At 49.2% G+C, this 19,453-nt stretch overlaps 1 protein-coding gene across 1 annotated transcript in view; it reads left to right on the forward strand.

Annotated features, from left to right (window-relative positions):
• The window catches only part of TOP1MT (DNA topoisomerase I mitochondrial), a 70,732-nt gene that overhangs the window by 934 nt on the left and 50,345 nt on the right, over nt 1-19,453 (forward strand). Inside the window, exons 2-6 of the mRNA XM_074985593.1 lie at nt 4,699-4,817; nt 5,599-5,701; nt 7,504-7,577; nt 9,363-9,465; nt 15,723-15,781. Coding sequence (XP_074841694.1) covers nt 4,714-4,817; nt 5,599-5,701; nt 7,504-7,577; nt 9,363-9,465; nt 15,723-15,781 — 443 coding nt within the window. The 5' untranslated portion in view covers nt 4,699-4,713. The remainder of the gene's footprint in view (nt 1-4,698; nt 4,818-5,598; nt 5,702-7,503; nt 7,578-9,362; nt 9,466-15,722; nt 15,782-19,453) is intronic.

The raw sequence follows: 19,453 nt of genomic DNA on the forward strand, positions 1-19,453 counted from the left end.
TAATGATGTGTCATAAGAACGGCCATCACTGGGTCAGACCAAAGGTCCATCTAGCCACTATCCCCTCTGCCGACAGTGGCCAGTGCTGGGTACCCCAGAGGGGTGCACTGAAGACAATGATCAAGCGATTGTCTCCTGCCATCCGTCTCCAGCCTGTGACAAACAGAGGCCAGGGACACCATTCCTACCCCCTGGCTAATAGCCTGTTATGGACCTAGCTTCCATGAATTTATCTAGCTTTTCTTTGGACTCTCTCACAGTCCTTCACCGTCTTCACAGCCTCGTCTGGCAAGGAGTTCCCCAGGCTGACTCTGCACTGTGTGCAAAAGAGCTTTCTGTTGTTAGTTTTAAGCCTGTTACCCATTAATTTCATTTGGTGTCCTCTAGTTCTTATATTACGGGAACAAGTAAATAACTTTTCTTTATTCGCCCTCTCCACACTGCTCATGATTTTATAGACCTCTATCATATCTCCCCTCAATCTCCTCTTTTCTAAACTGAAAAGTCCCAGTGTCTTTAATCTCTCCTCATATGGACCCTGTTCCAAACCTGTCATCATTTTAGTTGCCCTTTTCTGAACCTTTTCTAATCTCAAAAAAAATATTTTGGCGTGAGGAGACCACATCTGTACGCAGTATTCAAGATGTGGGTGTTCTGTAGTTTTCTATAGGGCCAGTAAGATATTTTTAGTCTTATTTTCTATCCCTTTTTAATAATTCCTAACACCCTACTTGCTTTTTTGACTGCTTCTGCGCACTGCGTGGATGTTTTCAGAGAACTATCCACAATAACCCCAAGATCTCTTTCCTGATTAGTTGTAGCTAACTTATCCCCCATCATATTTTATATATACTTGGGGTTATTTTTTCCAATGTGCATTACTTTACACTTATCCACATGAAATTTCATTTGCCATTTTGTTGCCCAGTCACTCAGTTTGGTGAGATCTTTTTGAAGTTCTTCACAGTCTGCTTTCCTCTTGACTATTTTGAACAGGTTAGTATCATCCCTAAACTTGGCCACCTCACTACGTATCCCTTTCTGTAGATCATTTATGAATAAGTAGAATAGGATTGGTCCTAGGACTGACCCTTGGGGGGACACCACTCGTTATCCTCCATTCAAAAAATGTACTGTGGACTATCTTTTGCTACCCTTTCTTTCCTGTCTTTTAACCAGTTCTCAGTCCATGATAGGATCTTCTCTCTAAATATCATCTAAATATATAAAAACCTAGCAGATGTTCCCAGTGTTCCTTAGGTCCTTTTCCTGCTCCTGACCACACCCTGCCTGCCCTTTTGTGGGGGGTAAGAGTGGGAAGGTGGTTTGGACAGAGGCTCCTGGCCTGCCTGTTCCTGGGGGATGAAAGGGAGATGGCAGGTGTCAGGCAGCCCTGCCTGGCCTGGCCTGGCCGAGGAGGAGGCTGCAACTTCTGGTCCCTGTGTTGTGGGGCTGGGTCAGGCCACAGCTGCCGATTGCTCCACCTGTTCCTAGATTTTAGGGGGGGGGCAGATCAAGCCATGGCTTTCGCTTCCCGCCCGACTGTCTCCAGGTGAGTGGAGGCTGGGTCAGGCTGTGGTTCCCAATTCCCACGCTTGGCCTTTCCCTGGGCCGGGGACTGGACTTGATGACCTCTCAAGGTCCTTCCAGTTTGTTCTGTGATTCGTCTGTGTACACACAAAGCACAGCTGCCTGTTGAAGCAGCTTCCTGAAACGGGGCGCTAGACAGGATGAAGAGAGGCTGTTCTCAGTGTGACAGAAGGCAAAACAAGGACCAATGATCTGAAGTTCCAGGGGGAGAGGTGTAGGTTGGATATTAAGAAATACTATTTCCCCAGGAGGGTGGTGAATCACTGGAATGTGTTACCGAGAGAGGTGGTGGAATCTCCATCCCTAGAGGTTTTTAAGTCCTGGCTGGGCTGGTTTAGTTGAGGGTTGGTCCTGGTCTGAGCAGGGGGCTGGACTCTGTGACCTCCTGAGTTCTCTTTCAGCCCTAGGATTCTATGAAGTAAATCTACGGATTCGCCTAGAAAATGAGTATGCAAACTGCAGTGCATGCACGTTCAGGGCTGGTGACAGACTTCACTGGACCCTGGGGCAGGGGCTTGGCTCTGGGTCCCCTGGAAGGGGCAGGGCCTTGGGCTGACAGGATGGGCTAGGAGGTAGCTTCTCTAACCCAGTCCTGAGTGCTGCCAGGACCATGCTGTGTGGGGTTCAGGCAGCTATTTAAAGGGCCCGAGGCTCCTTCCGCTGCTGCAGTAGCTGCGGTGGTGACCCAGATCCTTCTGAATTGCTAGGCCCCAAGGCAGCTGCTCCTTTTCAAGCCTCCACCCCCATTGGTGGTCCTTTGCCCATCTGCACCTACTGATGGATCCTCTGCCCGCTACATATACATTTCCAGCTGGTAGCAGGGAACAGGTTAAAGATGTGACACACTACAGTGGAAAGAAAACAGAAACCTGCATGGCAATACCTTTCTGAACACAAGGACATATTTGAAAGTTTAAAAAAAAAACAGGCGCAAAGGGGGAAGTCGAGCGTATGTGCTGTAGATGCGGTGGCTCAGTTATTAGAAGTGAAGATTTTTAGACTCACAGTTCTAAGAGTACAACAGCAAGCTGTTGATTCAAATGCAAAGTTGTGTTTGGAGAGCCAAGATGTATTGTTTTCTTAGGCTCAGAGATGGCATTGTGTTTTGGGTTCTGTTTTAGTTCTGCCGCAAACCACGCTCATGCTTTGATTAATGAAATTCAGTCAATTGAATACTTTATTCCCCTGTCCTTCTGAGCACCAAACTAAACCCTGAGATTTACCCAGCAATATTATCAATAGTGTTTTCCCACTGATTGTCACCTGGGGGATGTTGTCATTGTAATAAACACTGACAAATTCCCAGGAAAAATCATTTACAATAAACACCGAAAATCAGGGGCTTTAGGTATGTGCTAGAGCCACATCAGATGAGTTTCCGATAAGTCACGAGGATCAAAGCCAGCCTGGCAAAAGGACTCAGCACCCAAATGCAGAAACACTCACATGAAAATGTTGCCTCGGGTGGCTAACCGTAGGCCTCGTGATTGGTGCCACATTTGAGAATTTGGTGTTAACCTCTTTGTGCCTCAGCTCCCATAGCTAAAAACGCAGGTCATAGTTACTGGCACCTCCCTTTAATGCAGTGGAGTGATGCTAAGTTCACTAATGCTGTAAAGTGCTTTGAGATCCTCTAATGGCCATCATCATCATCAACCATGGGCTCAGAGCCTGTTGGTGTCTGATGCCTCCCCCACTATTTCCTGCCGTCGTCCCCTGTCCCATGCAGAGTGGCTTAGTTTCTGTAGATTACCTCTGCTCCAATCTACTACATTATCTACCCATTCTCTGTGGGATCTGCCTCTCCTATTCGAACCGTCCATTATGCTGAATACCAGGGTCTTGATTTTTTGTTTTTTGTGAATTCTGCAAATATGTCCAAATAGCTGTAACTTGCATTATATAACCTTCTGCAGCAGGTTCTCTTACAGCTGTATCTTCCGATATAATTCCTCGTTGGTAGTGATCTGCATCCATCCTATTCTCAGGCTCTTTCTATAATATCTCCTCTCAAATGCCAATATTCTCCTCTTCAAATCTTTCGTGATCACCCACGTCTCACACCCATACAACATGCTGCTGAATACCGCATTTTCAAGCTGCTCAGCTTCGTTCCTAAGCTAATCGCTTTGCTTTTCTAGATCTCATGCATCGCCTTCAAACTTGCTCTTGCTTTTGCTATTCTAGTCGCTATTTCCTCCTTACAGTCCAGCTCATCTGTTATGTTGTTCCACAGATACATGAACTTCTCTCCATTCTCTAGTTCAATCCCATCTACACTGATCTTCTTTGCTGTCTCCTTATCTCCAAATACCATTGTTCTTGTTTTATCGATGTTCATCTGGTGGCCAGGAGTACAGAATTCTAGGGTGTCTTTGTTACATAGCCCACATTGATGTGTTCCTGTGATGCTGTTTCAACTCTCCCTGTGTCAGTCCACAGGGCAATGCTTTTATTTAAGCCCATTGGAATGATGTAACCTGATGGAGCAGTAAAGGCAGCAAAGCCTAGTGGATGGAGCATAAGGCTGAAGGATCTGGGTTCTAGTCCCATCTCCACCACTGATCTGCAGTGTGACTTGCAGCAAGTTACTGCACCCTTCTTTGCCTTCTTTCCCTCCTTCCCACACTGTTGTTTGTCTTGCCTATGTAAATGGCAAATTCAGTGCTGTACTCAATGAAGTCTCAGCACTGGAGCTGGGTTGTGGAGGTTACTATAATGTAAACAGTAATTAAAATATTGGTAGCATGTGTAGCCTGTTCTCAGCATCCACTCGTGTTATTGCTTGTTAAGAAAAACATTAACAATCCTGATTGATGGGCAGACTTTGTTCTGTAGGTTGTGTGTTTCTCCTTGATATTCCAGATGTCCACTGAGCTTTTCTTTTCTTGGTTCAGTATTGGAGGATAAAAATGCATTTGGCTTACAGTGCCTCACCCATTCCTTGTAGTACCAAACCCTGAGCTTGCAGCTCATGCAGACTTAAAGATGCAGTGATACAAGATCACCTGGGGTTGTTCTTGTAACCTTTATGCAGCCAGCCAGCTCTTAGCCTTAACAGCAGTTTCTGCCGTGTGCGTTTGGTTGGTGGAGCCCTTTTCTTTGCAGAGGTGAATTTGCACAATGACTGATAATGAAGAGCAGGCCAGTGAGAGGGACATTGGGAATCGTCATGAAACGGAGAAGACAGCATCTGCATCAGTGAAGACTAAGAACGAGAGTAACTGGTAGGTAGTTTCCGGTTACAGTGATAACATGAAAAATGTGAGAATCAGACACATGGTATTAGAACTATGGGCATCCAATTTGCCATTCTCATTCATCATCATCGATAACCGTGGGCTCAGCGCCTGTTGGTGTCTGATGCCTCTCTCACTATTTCCTTCCATCTTTCCCTATCCAGTGCAGAGTGGCTTAGTTTCTGTAGATTAGCTCTGCACCAATCTACTACATCATCTATCCAATCTCTGTGAGGTCTGCCTCTCCTATTCGAACCATCCATTATGCTGAATACTAGGGTCTTGATTTTTTTTGAATTTTTTGATAGTATACAGGTTGAACCCCTCTAATCTGGCATCCTCGGCACCTGAGATCTGCTGGACCACAGGAGGTCAATGTTGTCTTGCAGTGTTACCAACACTTCCACTGCTTACTGGGCTTTTCGAAGACATTTAGGGGTAAATTACAGCTAAATAACAGCACAAAACACTGAGAGCCGGGGCTGGTGGCTGGAAACAGACTTTATGGGACTTTGGGAAACTTAACCATGCCCGTGATAAGTGGTTGTGTGGCTAACAAAAGCCATGCTGGATTACGGATGTTGCCGGATGAGAGGTCCAGATTAGAGAGGTTCAACCTGTACAAACTAAGGAGGAGGACAACATGGGGCAGAGATGGATATGGTCTTCGTTAGGAAGCGAACTGGTAGCCTTAACTGCAAGCCACCTAATTGGCTACTTTGATTTGCTCCTTCCCCATCAGACCAGAGTATTGTTCATTCTTTTTAAGGAAAAGGAAGAATGTCTTGGAGCAGAAGGGGCAAGAAAAGGAGAAGAAACCGCGACCAGAAGCTCTGAACAGGTTGTGGGAGGATGCTCAGCGAAAGGACCGGGTAAGAGGGAACTGGCCTTTCAAGCAAGAACAGAGGGTGGTTTTGTTTTTATGAGAGAAATGGCAGCCTGAGGTCATAGAATCTCAGGGCAGGAAGAGACCTCAGGTGGCCATTGAGTCCAGCCCACTGCCCAAAGCAGGATCAACCCCAACTAAATCATCCCAGCCAGGACCTTGTCAAGCTGGAACTTAAAAACCTCTAGGGATGGAGAATCCACCACCTCTCTAGGCAACACATTCCAGTTCTTCACCACCCTCCTGGGAAAATAGTTTTTCCTAATATCCAACCTACACCTCCCCCACTGCAACTTGAGATCATTGCTCCTTGTTCTGCCATCCCTCGCTACTGAGAACAGTCTCTCTCCATCTGCTTTAGAGCCCCGCCTTCAGGAAGTTGAAGGCTGCGATTGAAATCGCCCCTCAGTCTTCTCTCCTGCAAACTAAATAAGCCCAGATCTCTCAGCCTCTCCACATAGGTCATGTGCTCCAGCCCCTTAATCATTTTCAGTGCCCTCTTCATGACCATTTACTGCTTCTCAGCTGTGCTGCTGCCATCTGCTGTTAGCTCGCTCATCTTTGTAGGAGCAGTTGTTTCTCCTAAACTGTATGGGCAGCAGTCAGGCCTTGGGCACGCCACTTAGTCTCTCTGTGCCACAGTTTCTGTTCTGTGATAGGAGTATCTGCCCTGCTTCAGAAGGTCATGGTGAGTGTTGGGAGTCCATATGGGTGCCTTCAACCTGTTCGTTTTTCTCACTCAGAACATGCTAGGGATTATTAAACAAATAGACCCCAGAAACTCTCCCTCCCACCTACAGGAGGGTTGAAGGGGACTTGGACTGAGGATCACCAGGCTCTGCCTCTGACCTGACTGGTGCTTTTGGGAGGGTGATGGTGCAGGGTTCGGTGTTCTGAGTCCATTGACTTCAGCTGGAATTTTGGATGCACAGCACTTCTGCAAAACAGGCCCTGACCTAGGAGGGGCTCAGTTCCCTTCTTGATAACGTGTGGATGCCCTTAAACCCAGCAGAGCTGAAGCTTTGCTTTTCTTGCTGTAGAGGGCTTTGAGATCCTCAGCACGAGAGTGTAACCCTCCAGGTCAGCCTGTTACGGCCACCTTGCATGCATTTATCAATTCTAAGGCCAGAAGGGAACGTGGTGATCAGCTCACCTGCCGCCCTGCCTAGCACAGGGTAGGGAAATGCAGCCAATCTGGATTATGCAAGGGCCTGTGGTCTGGAGAAGCCATCACAGCTTTTGGTAGGTTATTTCCAGGGTTAACTACTCTTCTTGTTAAGACCAGTATCAGAGAGGTAGCCACGTTAGTCTGTATCTTCAAAAACAACAAGTCCTATGGCACCTTGTAGACTAACAGCTATTTTGGAGCACAAGCTTTCGTGGGCAAAGACCCGCTTATGCTCCAAAATAGCTGTTAGTCTACAAGGTGCCACAGGACTTCTTGTTGTTCTTGTTAAGACCGTGTGCCTCATTTTTAGAGTGAATTTGTGTAGTTTGAGTTTCTGGATTTTGGATCTCATTTTACCAGATTGACAAGCCCCCTGCGATCACATTTCTGGTGGCCATGTAGATACTTCAAGGCTGTAAACATGTCACCCCTTAATCTGCTCTTTGATGAGCTAAACAGCTGGGACTCCTAGCGCAGTCCAGGTGGCAAATATTTCCCTGCTGTTCTGCTTGTTTCCAGCCTCATCTTCTGGGGAAGGGTCAACATTTAATTCCTGATTCACTTGGCTCTTCTGAGTGTAGTTCCAAGTTGTTTTCATGCTCTGTTGTTCTGACACACAGCCCCCTCCGGTAAAAGAGAAAAAGAGACAGTCGAGAGCCAAGGAGAAGCCATTGCAAGAAAACATCATCAGCAGGTAACTTTTTTCTTTCAATTAACTTGCACAGTCCTGCTTGGAGGGCAGGAGATTGCACACTGAGACTGATAGAATACTAGATGTGCTATGAAGCTGCCTCAAGGCTCATCAGTTCTGGACCTTACTGTGTCCTCTCCACCCGCTGCAATTCCAGTGTCCAAGGTGTAACCTATTGGTTCTCCATCTGTGGGTTGGGACCCCAGGGCGGGTTGTAACTAGGGATGTTAATGGTTAACTGGTTAACCGGTAAGCCTCACCCTAAACAGATGAGGTTTACTGGTTGTGGGTAACTGGTAGGGGCTGAAGCAGCCCCCACCCACCGCAGGCAGAAGGCTGGTCTAGTCACCGGCGTCCACCATGGGTGGGGAGCCCTCCAGCGTGGCCACAGCTGCCCTCATCTGCAGCAGGCCCGGCTGTGGCTCAAAGAGGTTTGAGATCTGCTGGGACCTCTAGCCCGGTGGGGTCCAATAGGAGTTCAAAGATTTACCCCGCTGGTGGTGGTCATCTTTTCCTATTCGCCATCGTCCCCTCCCCCAGGGCCAGGCACTCTCTAGCCCAGGAGTCAGCAACCTTTCTGAGGTGTGGAGTGCCTGCCTATGGCTCCCCACCCCTCTGTCCTGCACCCCCTATTATCCGGGGGGGGGGGGTGTTCCACTGGAGGAGGCTCTGGCTCTGGCCTGGTGCTTCAGAGGGGCCCCTGCCCTGGCCCTGCACTCTGGGGGGCCCCAAGGCAGGAGCTCTGTCCCCGCACTCTGCCAGGGGCTCCATAGCAAGGGCTCAGGCCCCGGCCCCAGCCCCATGCTCTGGTGGGCTCTCCATGTCAGGGCCTCTGGCGCCGTGCCCCAACAGCCCTGTCTGCCATAATACAGTTTCCACATGTGGCGAGTGGAGATAGTATTGGACACCCCGGCTTTACCCTTCTCCAGCCCCGCGGTTTCGTTTGTTGCTGTCTCTTGTGCAGAAGGTTACAAGTTGTGTGGAACTGCACAGTGGATTCTGAGGTGCAAATGACTTTCCTCCAAGGGGCTAGGCAGGAAATCCCCTCATTTCTACTCATGGTCTGTGCTGGATTTGAGCCCTCTTCCACTGTAGCTGACGCCAGTTTTCCTCTCTTGGGTCAAGGAGCGATCAGCTCGGCTCGCTGAGCGCTGCTAGAGTCAGGAATGGCTTTGCTGGGCTTATGGAAGAAGTGGTTCTCCTGGAGAATCTGCGGGTTAGTGAGGAGAGGTGGATGCAGGACAGCTCCGTAGAGTCTCAAACTCCTGAACTTTAACCTGGTGAATCAGCAGAAAAGCTGATTGATCAGTGATGGGCAACCTAGGCTGGGGATTGGACCAGCTTTGCTAACTGCACTGGTGTACGTGGAATTTGCAGGGCGTGTCAGCTGAACCCCAGCAGCGCTTTGATTGGCTGCAGAGGGAGCTCACTGCTCTCCCAGTCGACGCGGTGTGCAGGCAGCTTGCACCTCACTTTGTGTGCCCTTGATATATGTCTGTGCCACTTCAATAATCCTGGTAGGAAAAAGAACCAATACAGATAGAAACCAGCAAAATCTGGCAAACCCTGCATGTGATCCAGGGTAAGCAAAATGTCAGGCCAGCCACACACAGAACCCCGATGGGCCGCAGGTTGCCCACCACTGTGGCAGATAGTTGCAGAGCTGCCCGGGAGGATAGAAATGGGTCTGCTTCAGGTTCTCTGCTTCATTTATTCAAATGTTTTGGCCACATGGCCTCCTGGGGAAAATCCACTTTCCTGCCATTCTGTCTGTCTGTTTTTGCTAAGAAGCTCTCTCAAGCAAGAGGCTGCTGGGAAGGAACCTGCCAGCCACAAGTTGGAAGACAAATTGAAGGCTCCCAAGAAGGAGACCTCAGCCAAGCAGAGGCAGGTATGTCTCAGAGGCTTGGGGATCCCCTTGCCTTCTGAGGTGTGTTCCTCTGATTCTCAGGGCATGAAATTCAGGGGAGAAACGTGATGTTCCCAGTGCAAAGTGGTAGCAGCTGGCAAATGAGCTGTGTGATGCGTGTTTGTTGATCTAAATATACACTAAGCCTGCAATACGCCATGGGGTGAGTACGTCCCCCACTGCCGTGATCCTGGCAGATCATTGATGCTTAGCAGGGTGAGGCTGAGCCTGGTCCGTGCGTGGAGGGAGGCGTGCCTGGAACAGCCAGGAAGTGATGTTAGGCATGAGAGGAGAGCGCTCGGTTAGGGCTCTGCTCACACTCCTTTAGCTCTTGTTTCTCAGGCAGAGAGCAAAAGCCGGGAGCTCAAGGTGCAGGCAGATGGCGTGTAGTGGGGTTAAGCTGTACATCAGTAGAGATTTTCCCTGTGCCCCTTTCTCTGACCTCCTTAGCAGGTATAACTCTTCCTGCTGCACGAGCCTCAGTTCCACCCCTGCCAACATATGGTCGTGTTCCGGTGGTGGGGCGGTGAACCGGAGGGCTTTGGTACTTCCTCTCGTGCACCCCTCGCAAGCGGGAGGGTGCGAGGTTACGTACAGGCCAAAGCCACCTTTTCACTGGCTTTTAGTGTTTCTTACACCTCTCCCCCACCCGCATGGCACCCGCAGACTGGGCACTTGTCCTTGCCTCCAGAGAGGAGATGCACCTTCACGTATCAAACTCCCACCCTGTCCAGCTCTGTTCCTTACCTTTACCCATTCGCCGACAGACCCCATCGGGCTTGTGGGCAGATGCAACATACGGGGCTTTGTTCTTTGCTCACACCTGGTCCTAAGGATACAAGAACATCGGAAGTCAGCCAGGCAAACCAAATCCAGGAGTCTGCCTGGGAGGCAGAGCCGGGCCTCAGTGCTGTATTAGTCCCTATAGTCTGCTAGTGCCGTCCCAGCGCAGTGACTCTCGTCTGTCTGATGGTGAGCGTGGAATAGCGAAAGCAACGTGGCTGCCCTTGGAGCGTGAGGTCGGGGCTCCACTCCAGGGCAGGGGCAGAGAGGCACCTGAATGCCTCTCCAGGGTGGGCGCAGATTGGGTGCGTGGTGTGCCAGCCTGCATGTGCCCTGCTGCAGAGGGTGGTGATCAGTGTGAAATGCCTCCTTGCACGGGTGGCAGATAACATGCGCTAGGGAGGACGCTACTTTCCCAAAGTCATCTTCACTCCCCAGACACTGGGGAGGGCTGGGGCTGTGGCATGGCAGGTGGGCTCTCGGGCCAGCTCGGAAGTGTGGGGCTGTACCATTCACTGGTGGTGAGGGGGACGCTAAAGGGCCTAGGGATGTTCAGAGCTGGAGGCTGGCGCCACGGGAGAGATGGTGGAGGAAGGGGGCTTGAGCAGAAGGGGCGGGGCTGGTGCTTGCCTCCCCCAGCTGGGCCTCCACCCGCTACCCATGCTGTTGTGCAAAGCATAGGTAAACCTAGGATCCCGCCCACTCACGCCAGGAAACTTCTCGTGCTACATTCGAGTCCCCTCTGGCACCCTAGCCGTGGCCCACGCTGGTTGCTTGCATCGGGTGTTGGAGACCTGCACGTGGTAAAACACACAGGGCTGCCTGTGGTTCAGCACGTGACAGGTAATGGCTCTGCGTACAGCCAGTGACTGCAGAGACTCATCCCTGAGTGTGGTTGCCTGGGGCTGGCCCAGCCTTTAAACGCGACGGGGGCTCGGCACTCTGGTGCAGAGGCTGTCGATACCAACCGGAGGAGTTTCCTATCAGCGTAGAGGGAAGGTGATGGAGGAGCGCTTCCATCAACCCATCCGTCTCCCTGGGCTCTATTGAGGATGTGAGTGACGTAAGAATAAATTTGAATATTGATTAGGCCAAGTCAATCACACCAGAGCAATGGACTGGACTAAAACCGAGTCCTTACCAATGCTCCCAGGATTTTACCCCGCGACCCTGCTTGCCGTCTATGGTGGGTCTAATCACAACGGGGTTTCAGGGTGTGTGAACTGCGCTGCTGCGGTGTGTTTACCCAAGGAAGAAATACAGACAAGGTGTCAGGTTCAAACAGGGAGAAAGGGTTTATTTTATAACACAAAAGTATGGATTATGGTAAGCTAAGTAGCACAAGATATATGGACCCTTGTTTTTCTGAAATAAGCACAGGATTTGAATGCTAATTGGCTTATAGCCTTAAACAATAGGTAACTGCTATAACAGCACTGCTATCTAACCCCTTAGCTACTTACTGCGCCTCCGGGACGGGCCGTGCAGCCTTCGATGCGTGCTGTAAAATGGAAAGATTAACTTCAGAGCTGTATTGTATTTATTTATTCCTGGATCTTCCTGAGGTTCACCAGGTTGCTCAACCCTTGGCCGACTACCGCGGGGAGCAGATCTTACTTAGAATAAGAATTTGCCTGCACTAAGCTAGGTCAATTCTCTAGTTAAGTGGGTTGCCCTGCTGGCCAACCAGGGGAGAGCCCAGTATATGCGGGGTTTCCTTCTGAGAGGTTATCCCCTTAGTTAAATGGTGGGGTTTTCCTAGTTAAAGGTTATCCCCTCAAAAATGGTACTGCCTATTTTGACCACCTTGTTATGGTAGCCCTTTATTGCAGACCTTCATTACCCTTAAAGGGTTACTAAGAACACCAGGGTTTTCCCTTTATTGGGTTATCCCTGACCTCTCTACCCTCCTAAATAGGGGGGAGCTTATAGCTCTGGATTATAATTATAAAGCAGTTTCCCTAACTACCCTTCTGTGTGCATGTAATAGTTTTAGGCTAGACCAATAGCATTGGCCTCCTGTGCCTTTACAAAGAGACAAGGGGTACAAAATATAAGACGTAGATCATGGACTTGGGGAAGTCCCAATCCACTCTGTTACAAAACTATATAAAGCTATTCTTACATTAACTGCTCACCAAATTACTTATATTGACTTTAAACCCAGACCACAAATACCTTCTTATTCCTGCTCTGTAATCCAGGCGCTGGGCCTGTAGTTCTCTTCGAGCTAGGAAGTTATGACCCTCATGGCGCGCTTGTACTGCAGCCACGTCAGGTCAGATAGTAAAGGAGGAAGAAAAAAGAAAGCCAGGAGATAAAACCAGCTTGGTTAACAAAAACCTCCTGTGTTTTTTTAGGAACGACCGTGATATTTCAGACACCGGCCCGAGCTAAGGTCAGTGACTGGAAGGGCAGGGTCGCTGCTGTGGTTTCCCCGTGCAGGGCACCGTTGTTTGGGCGGTGCGGTCTGCCGGGCAAACCCTCCGGATAAAAGAACTGGAGCCTTACTAGTGATTTTTTGCTCTTTGTAGACTGGAGCTCTTCTGGCTGGAGCTCTTCTGTTCTTCTTCGGCCCACGGTAGCTAGCGAGCGATGACTGACACGCAGGTCAGCTTCGGCTCTTCTGCCAGTGATATTCAGCTACAGGCTCAGTCCAGCTCTTAGCTCAGTCCTTCTCCGTAGTCTTCTTTCTTCTGCTCTCCTCCGAGGTCTGGTCCGGAATGCCCCAAGCAGCGCTGCTCTCCTGAATATATGCTGCCTGGGTGGACCTGTTTGACAACTTCTGCCTGCTAGGTCCTCCTCAGTGCCACAATGTATCAAAGGGGCATTTGACTATTACATATGGATAAGGATTCTAAATTAACCAATCAGTTTGAAACCTTTCAAACCATAACTTCATACATATTCATAGCCCGCCGAATATTAATTGCAACTGTCATTTTCCGGCGGCCATTTTGTGTATCTAAACACCATTTTAACAGTAAATATATTTCTTAATTTATCTAATTTTTATGTGGTTTGTGAGGGAAATATGTCACCACTGCTGGTAAAGCAGATTAGAAATTTTAAATGCTTAGCTTAAGGGCTGTTTGGTCAGGATGCAGGGCAACCACACAGACACCACGGCTCATGGACAGGGACATATAAATCACCTCAGAAGAGGATTTTTCTACAGGCTCTTCGGCCGGCCTACCTGTGCTGCTCCGGGGGGTGGATTTTTCACACCCTGGTGGAGATGGTTAAACTAGACTAATCTTCCAGCATAACCTGGGCTGGGTCTCTGTTGGTCCGAAGGGAATTGCTGTGCTAATGTGATCTGTGCGGTGCTAAGTCACCCAGCCTGTGCCTCGCTGCCCCCTTTCCTCCCTTGGCTTATGGGACTGCTCAAGCAGTGGGTTAGGACCCTGCAGTCAGTTGGGACCCCAGGGCTGGCATTAGCCTTGCTGGGGCCAAGGCCAATCCGTGATCCCCACTGCCATGGCACTAGGAATCAGGCTTTGGTGTCAGCCTTGGGCTGTGGAGCTCAGGCTACAGGTGGCTTTAGATCTGCCCCTTGCCCAGGGTGGCAGGCTGGGGTAGGCTCAGGCTTCAATTCCCTCTCCTGGGGCCGCGGAGCAATGGCGTGACGACGTCTGGGAACTCCTCTGCCCAGCAGTGCAATGATGGTGCCGACAGTGTTAGTCGCTCCCCTGGTAATTGCACCATTTGCTGATGGTTGTCGGCCTGCTCAGTGCGGCGTAGGGCACCCAGTGGATGAGACCCCTGCCCTGAGGAGCTGATAATCTAAAGTCCTGAGCCTGAAGCTGGCTCAGTGGAGGGAGGAGCCTGATGTCACAAGGGCCTTGGGCAGGTCATGTCCAAGTCTCATTTGTATGGATGGTGCTTCCCCACAGCAGGGCCTCTGGCTTTGCTCTGCCTTCTGCAGGCAAGCCCAGGTTGTGGTGTTCACAGGATTGCAGAGTTCCCATGAGCCGGGCTGCACTCTCTGCAGCATGGTAGTCCATTTCCCCTCCAATAAACATGCACCTAAAATGTTATTGCACCAATGTGTCACTGTGCCAGGTGCAAATATTGGCATGGCAGTAATGCCTCGGATACCCAGTTGAGAGTTAGAACCCTGTGATTTTCGGTGCTGTACAAGCACGGGATGAAAAGATGGAATTTACCTCCATCTGACTGTAAGGTTACAAACAGTAGAGTTTTACAAGCAGTTTTATCTGCTAGTCTATTAGGTGCCACAGGACTTCTTGTTGGTCTTCAAGCAGTGGAGTGTGAATTCAAGCACTGATGGGATTTTGGGGACTGACTGATTTTGTGTGTCTCCAGGGATCCTTAACCCAAAGTCAGAATGAAAAATACGGCCAATGTACAGAACTGTTTCTAAGCCAAACCATCTTCAGAAAGATCCAGGTGTTTGGCAGCCTGTTAAAGCCTTAAAAGAGAACTGTGGAGGAGCTGAATTTTGTAACAAAAGTCTTCACCCTAGCCAGGAGGTGTGTCAAGGAGAGCCCTTCCGTGGCAGTGTTGGCTGTGCCCAGGGCTTGGCTTTGTTACGAGAAGTTGTGCAGAAATCGGCATGAGAGGAACGAAGGACTAGCTTCTCCTGCTGAAATGTCCAGTGTGAGAATGCAACAAACCTCCATCCCCTCCCCACTGGCTAAACATTCAGGGTCACATTCAAGATATGCCTCATCACACTGTGATATTCACGGCCTTAGGCTGCCATGCTCTGGCTTTTGGATCTGCCTGTCTCCTTTTGTATCTTCCTCCATCTCTACCTCTGTCCTCCTTGGATCCTGGGCTGACCAGCCACACCAATGCCCTTTTCGTAATCTGTTTCCTTGCTCCCCCTCCAAAAAAACCCCGACTCCCTGTTCTACAAGTTACCTCCCTGCTTTCAACCAGCTCCCCCTTAGAAATCCACCCCCCCTCGGTTGCATACAAAAAGTGTTTGCAGGTCCGTAGTGCAAAGTATATGGACCAGAATTCGGTGGCCACATGATTGTATTTCTGTTGCTCTGGTCCATTATGACCATGTCGCTCCAGCGTGCTGCATCACCTCTGACAGTGGATTGGAAGTCCTTTGGGGCCAGGCCTCTTGGGTTTGTTCTGGACAGCACCCAACACACTCCCAAAGTGTGTTTTTGCGGTAACAATCTACGTTCCAGGCAAAACTCCTCCCAACCACCATTGGCCCCCTGCAGGTGCCTCTGTCCTTTAGAAAACCAGGTTGTTTTATTTAAGCACCTTAATAGGGACTTTAGGGTGAAAATGTCGGTCTGCCTGAGAATGGAAATGGGTCAGCTTGGCTGTAGGGGTGGGGAATTGGTTGCCTTCTGTACACAAGGTGATGGCTGAGCAGCATTTCTGGTGGTGTAGCTAACGGTCTCCTTTTCCAGCTGCCATTGTAACCCAAAGACTGTTGGCTCCAAAGGTGATAAAATCTCTTTCAGGTGCAGGCTGAATCTGTCCCACCCAGAACTCCAGCTTCCGGGCAAGAGGATCGTTCCAGGTGAGAACTGAATGGTTCTGCATGTGACAGGGGGCAGAGGGGTGGGGACTGGACCATTAGATAAATATCCAGCAGGGACAAGCTAGATCAGTGGTTCCCAATCTGGGGTTCACGAGGGTATTGCAGGGGGTCTGTGGGGAAAAAAAAGATGAATAAAAATAATCATAGAAAATATGTTTTAAATCAATTGCAATGTTACAATCAATTATTTTTAAATTAAATATCTTCCAATCATGTTATTAACGGCTGCTCGAAAATGTATGTTGTGGTTTCCTTGTCCATTTAATGATGTGTATGTAGTGGCTAGAATTGGCTTCAGTGGGAGTCCGTGAATGGGCTGGAGTGTGACTAGGGGGGTCTGCAAATGGGTTGGGGGTCTGTACTAGTGAATAGGTTGGGAACCACTGATCAAAAGGGTGCTTGGTCCTGTCATCAAGGCAGGGGACTGGATTCGATGATCTCTCGAGGTCCCTTCCAGTGCTTGTGTTCTGATTGTGCGGCTGGAGGAGAGAGGCTTCCCATGCAGACATGCTATGCTTAGGGAGCAGCTGCTTGGGCTAACCACCAAAGCTCAGACCCACCTGACTATCCTTTGAGATATCTCCCAGACCAGGGGTATGCAGGGGTGGCTCGTACACTGCTTTAATCACTACTCAGAGCAGATAATGAAAGTGTTGCTGGCTTTTAGAGCTCCTACTAGATGTAATAGTGAGGGGATATCAGAGTGGGTGGCCAGAGGAACTTTAGTGTACTGCAGACAAAATCTACCCTTCCTTCTCCAGGGCTCTTTGAAAGAAACTTCTCCTTTTGCAAGACTCTGGTTTGTCACCTTGGTTTCACTTAGCTGAGGAGGTGGGGAGGAATAGCTCAATGGTTTGTGCATTAGCCTGCTAAACTCAGGGTTGTGAGCCCAGTCCTTGGGTGGGGGGGGCATTTAGGGATTAGGGGCAAATAGATTTAAAAAAGAATCTGTCAGAGATGGTGCTTGGTCCTGCAGTGAGTGCAGAAGACAGGACTCAATGACCTTTCCAGGTTCCATCCAGCTCTGTGAAATGGGTATAGCCAGGCTTGTAGTGAGACTTAACCTCTGTACATTATCTCCATTCCCCTTTTTTCTGCAGTGGGAGACTTTTCACATTGTTTGCAGCCTCCAATTTACCTGGGAAATGTTGGAACTTTGCTGTTCTGTGGTATTCATACAAATTGCTGTTGTATCAGATTGATTTTTCCCCCCACTCGATGAAAAACTCACACCGCTCACTGGCGTATTACTTTCAGCAAAGCAAAGACCTAGCTGCTAATTGATCAACTCTCCTTTGCTCAGGGAAGCAGGGCTAGGACACCAATTTTCAATGCAATCTTTACATTCCGCTTGGTACCCCATCCAACGCCCACTTTAGTATCTGCTTGATTTCAGTGGGCGTTCACTCAAGCCCTTAATTCTTTGCCTCACAGCAAAGAGAAGGGGATCTTTGATTAACTGTCCTTAACGCATACACTGATGGGCTCTATAGAAAATACTAAGATTAAGACAATAAATCTCCAAAGTCCAGTAGGTTTCTGTTTTCTATGCATTGCTACCTATGGGAGTGGTGCGGTGGTAGGGATTAATATGAGCTTGGCTAATTTTAACTTCCTTCATTTTAGGGTCAGTGACTTTTCCAGTGTGAGAATGTGAGACCTGAGGGAAGGGGGAGCCTCCAGAAGGCTTTTTCCCCCTAAATGTTTCCTGGGAGTCAAAATGATTTTCTCCTGTTTTAAGGGTCAGTCAGGTAACAAGTAAAGTCTCAGCTTTAGACATAATCAGATTTGGGGAATTTGGCATATTTCATGGACTTCCACACTTAAGGAGTTTAGCTGCAATTGTGTAACTCTTGGGGGGGGAAATCCAATACCTTTCCCCCTTCTTTATGGGCAGAATGTGCTGAAGTCTGTAAGGGGGCAGGGGACTCTGAACCCAATGGTGGTGCTAGGGGAAAGTCGGTTGTGAATATGTAGTATTTATATCAGCCTTGGGTCAAGAGGGTCCAGCTGAAACTGGGGCGCTGGAATGCTTGGCACAGCATGTGCACATATGAGACGGTTCCTCTCCCCTGCCCCCTACCAGCCCCACATCTCTCCTACACCCATATCCCCTTCCAGACCCTGAACCGCAGTTCCCTACCCAAGCTCCCTTCTGAACCCGACCTCCATCCCAGACCCCACCTCCGCATAGAAAACTACAGCCCATGACCAGTTACTAAAAATCTTGGAGCAGCTCCCCCTCAAAAAGTATTGCCCACCCCTGCTACAATCTAAGCAGGGAGGAAGAATTACCCTTGTTTTACACATGGGGTGTGTCTACAGTCAGAACTAACTTTGAAGTTAAGCACTGTATCAAAGTAGCCAGCAGAGAGTCTACACATATTTTTTTCCCTGTACTTTGAAGTTAACTTCGAATTAGGGAGCCCAACTTCAAAGTCCTTACTCCATTCCCAGGAATGGGATAGTGCCTTACTTAGATGTTTAACTTCAAAGTAGGGTGTGTGTAGACGCTCTACTGCAAAGTTGCTTACTTCCAAGTTGCACTCTGAAGTAAGCAACTTCAAAGTTATTTTGCAGTGTAGATACAGAAGGGGAGCTCTAAAGAGGATGGTGAGAAATTGTTCTCAGTGATGTCAGATAACAGAACAAGGAGCGATGGTCTGAAGTTGCAGAGGCAGAGGTGTAGGTTGGATATTAGGAAAAACTACTTCACCAGGAGGGTGGTGAAGCACTGGAATGCGTTGCCTAGAGAGGCGGTGGATTCTCCATCCCTAGAGGTTTTTAAGTCCTGGCTTGACAAGGTCCTGGCTGGGATGACTTAGTGGAGATTGATCCTGCTTGAAGCAGGGGGCTGGACTAGGTGCCTTCCAGCCCTAGGATTCTATGATTTTAAGTGGGAGCAGGAAATAGTATCAGAGCAAGTGTTTGTTTCCACCTCTTGTGAGAATCCCAGCCCATCAGCTTAACCACCTCCTCTGAGGGTTCACCCTGGCTTTCCCTTACTGTTTTGAAACTCAATCGATTCCATGCACACTATCTGAGGAAAATCACTCCTATGAATTGTTGGGACAAAATCCCTCACATGGAGGTTCCTAAGCTGCATGGTGGCGTGGAAGCAATGCTTGTGAACAGTTCCACTGGGCTGGTCATGTTATGAGGCTGGATGATACACGGATACCAAAGACAGTCTTCGGTGGCCAGCTTGCTCATGGAAGGTGCTCTGTCGGTGGTCAGTAAAGACATCGTGAAACCATGCAGCATATCTCCCAGGGATGTGGGAATCCTACTTCACGACAGATTGTCCTGGCAGCAAACCATTTACGGGCTCTCAAATGCTTCGAGAGTCAGCGCATCCAGGCACCGCAGGAAAAGCGTCAGGTCCCAGAAGAGCGTACGACTCCCACGGTTGGCGGGGTTTTATGTGACGGCTGTAATCAGTTCTGCCAGTCGAGGATTGGTTTAGTCACTTACCAGTGGTGTCATAGAAGATGAGATCTGTCAGTCGATGGCTCGGTCCCCACCCTTCCTGGGGGGATGTATCCGTTTTGTCTGTGGTGCGGGAAGGTTTGTGTATGTGTGGAGGGGGCAGATGATAATCAATGGCCTTTCTGCTCCCTGTCCACCTCAGATGTCCCTCAACATTATGGG

Source organism: Carettochelys insculpta, chromosome 2 (genome assembly GCF_033958435.1).
Source record: "Carettochelys insculpta isolate YL-2023 chromosome 2, ASM3395843v1, whole genome shotgun sequence".
Lineage (NCBI taxonomy): Eukaryota > Metazoa > Chordata > Testudines > Carettochelyidae > Carettochelys > Carettochelys insculpta.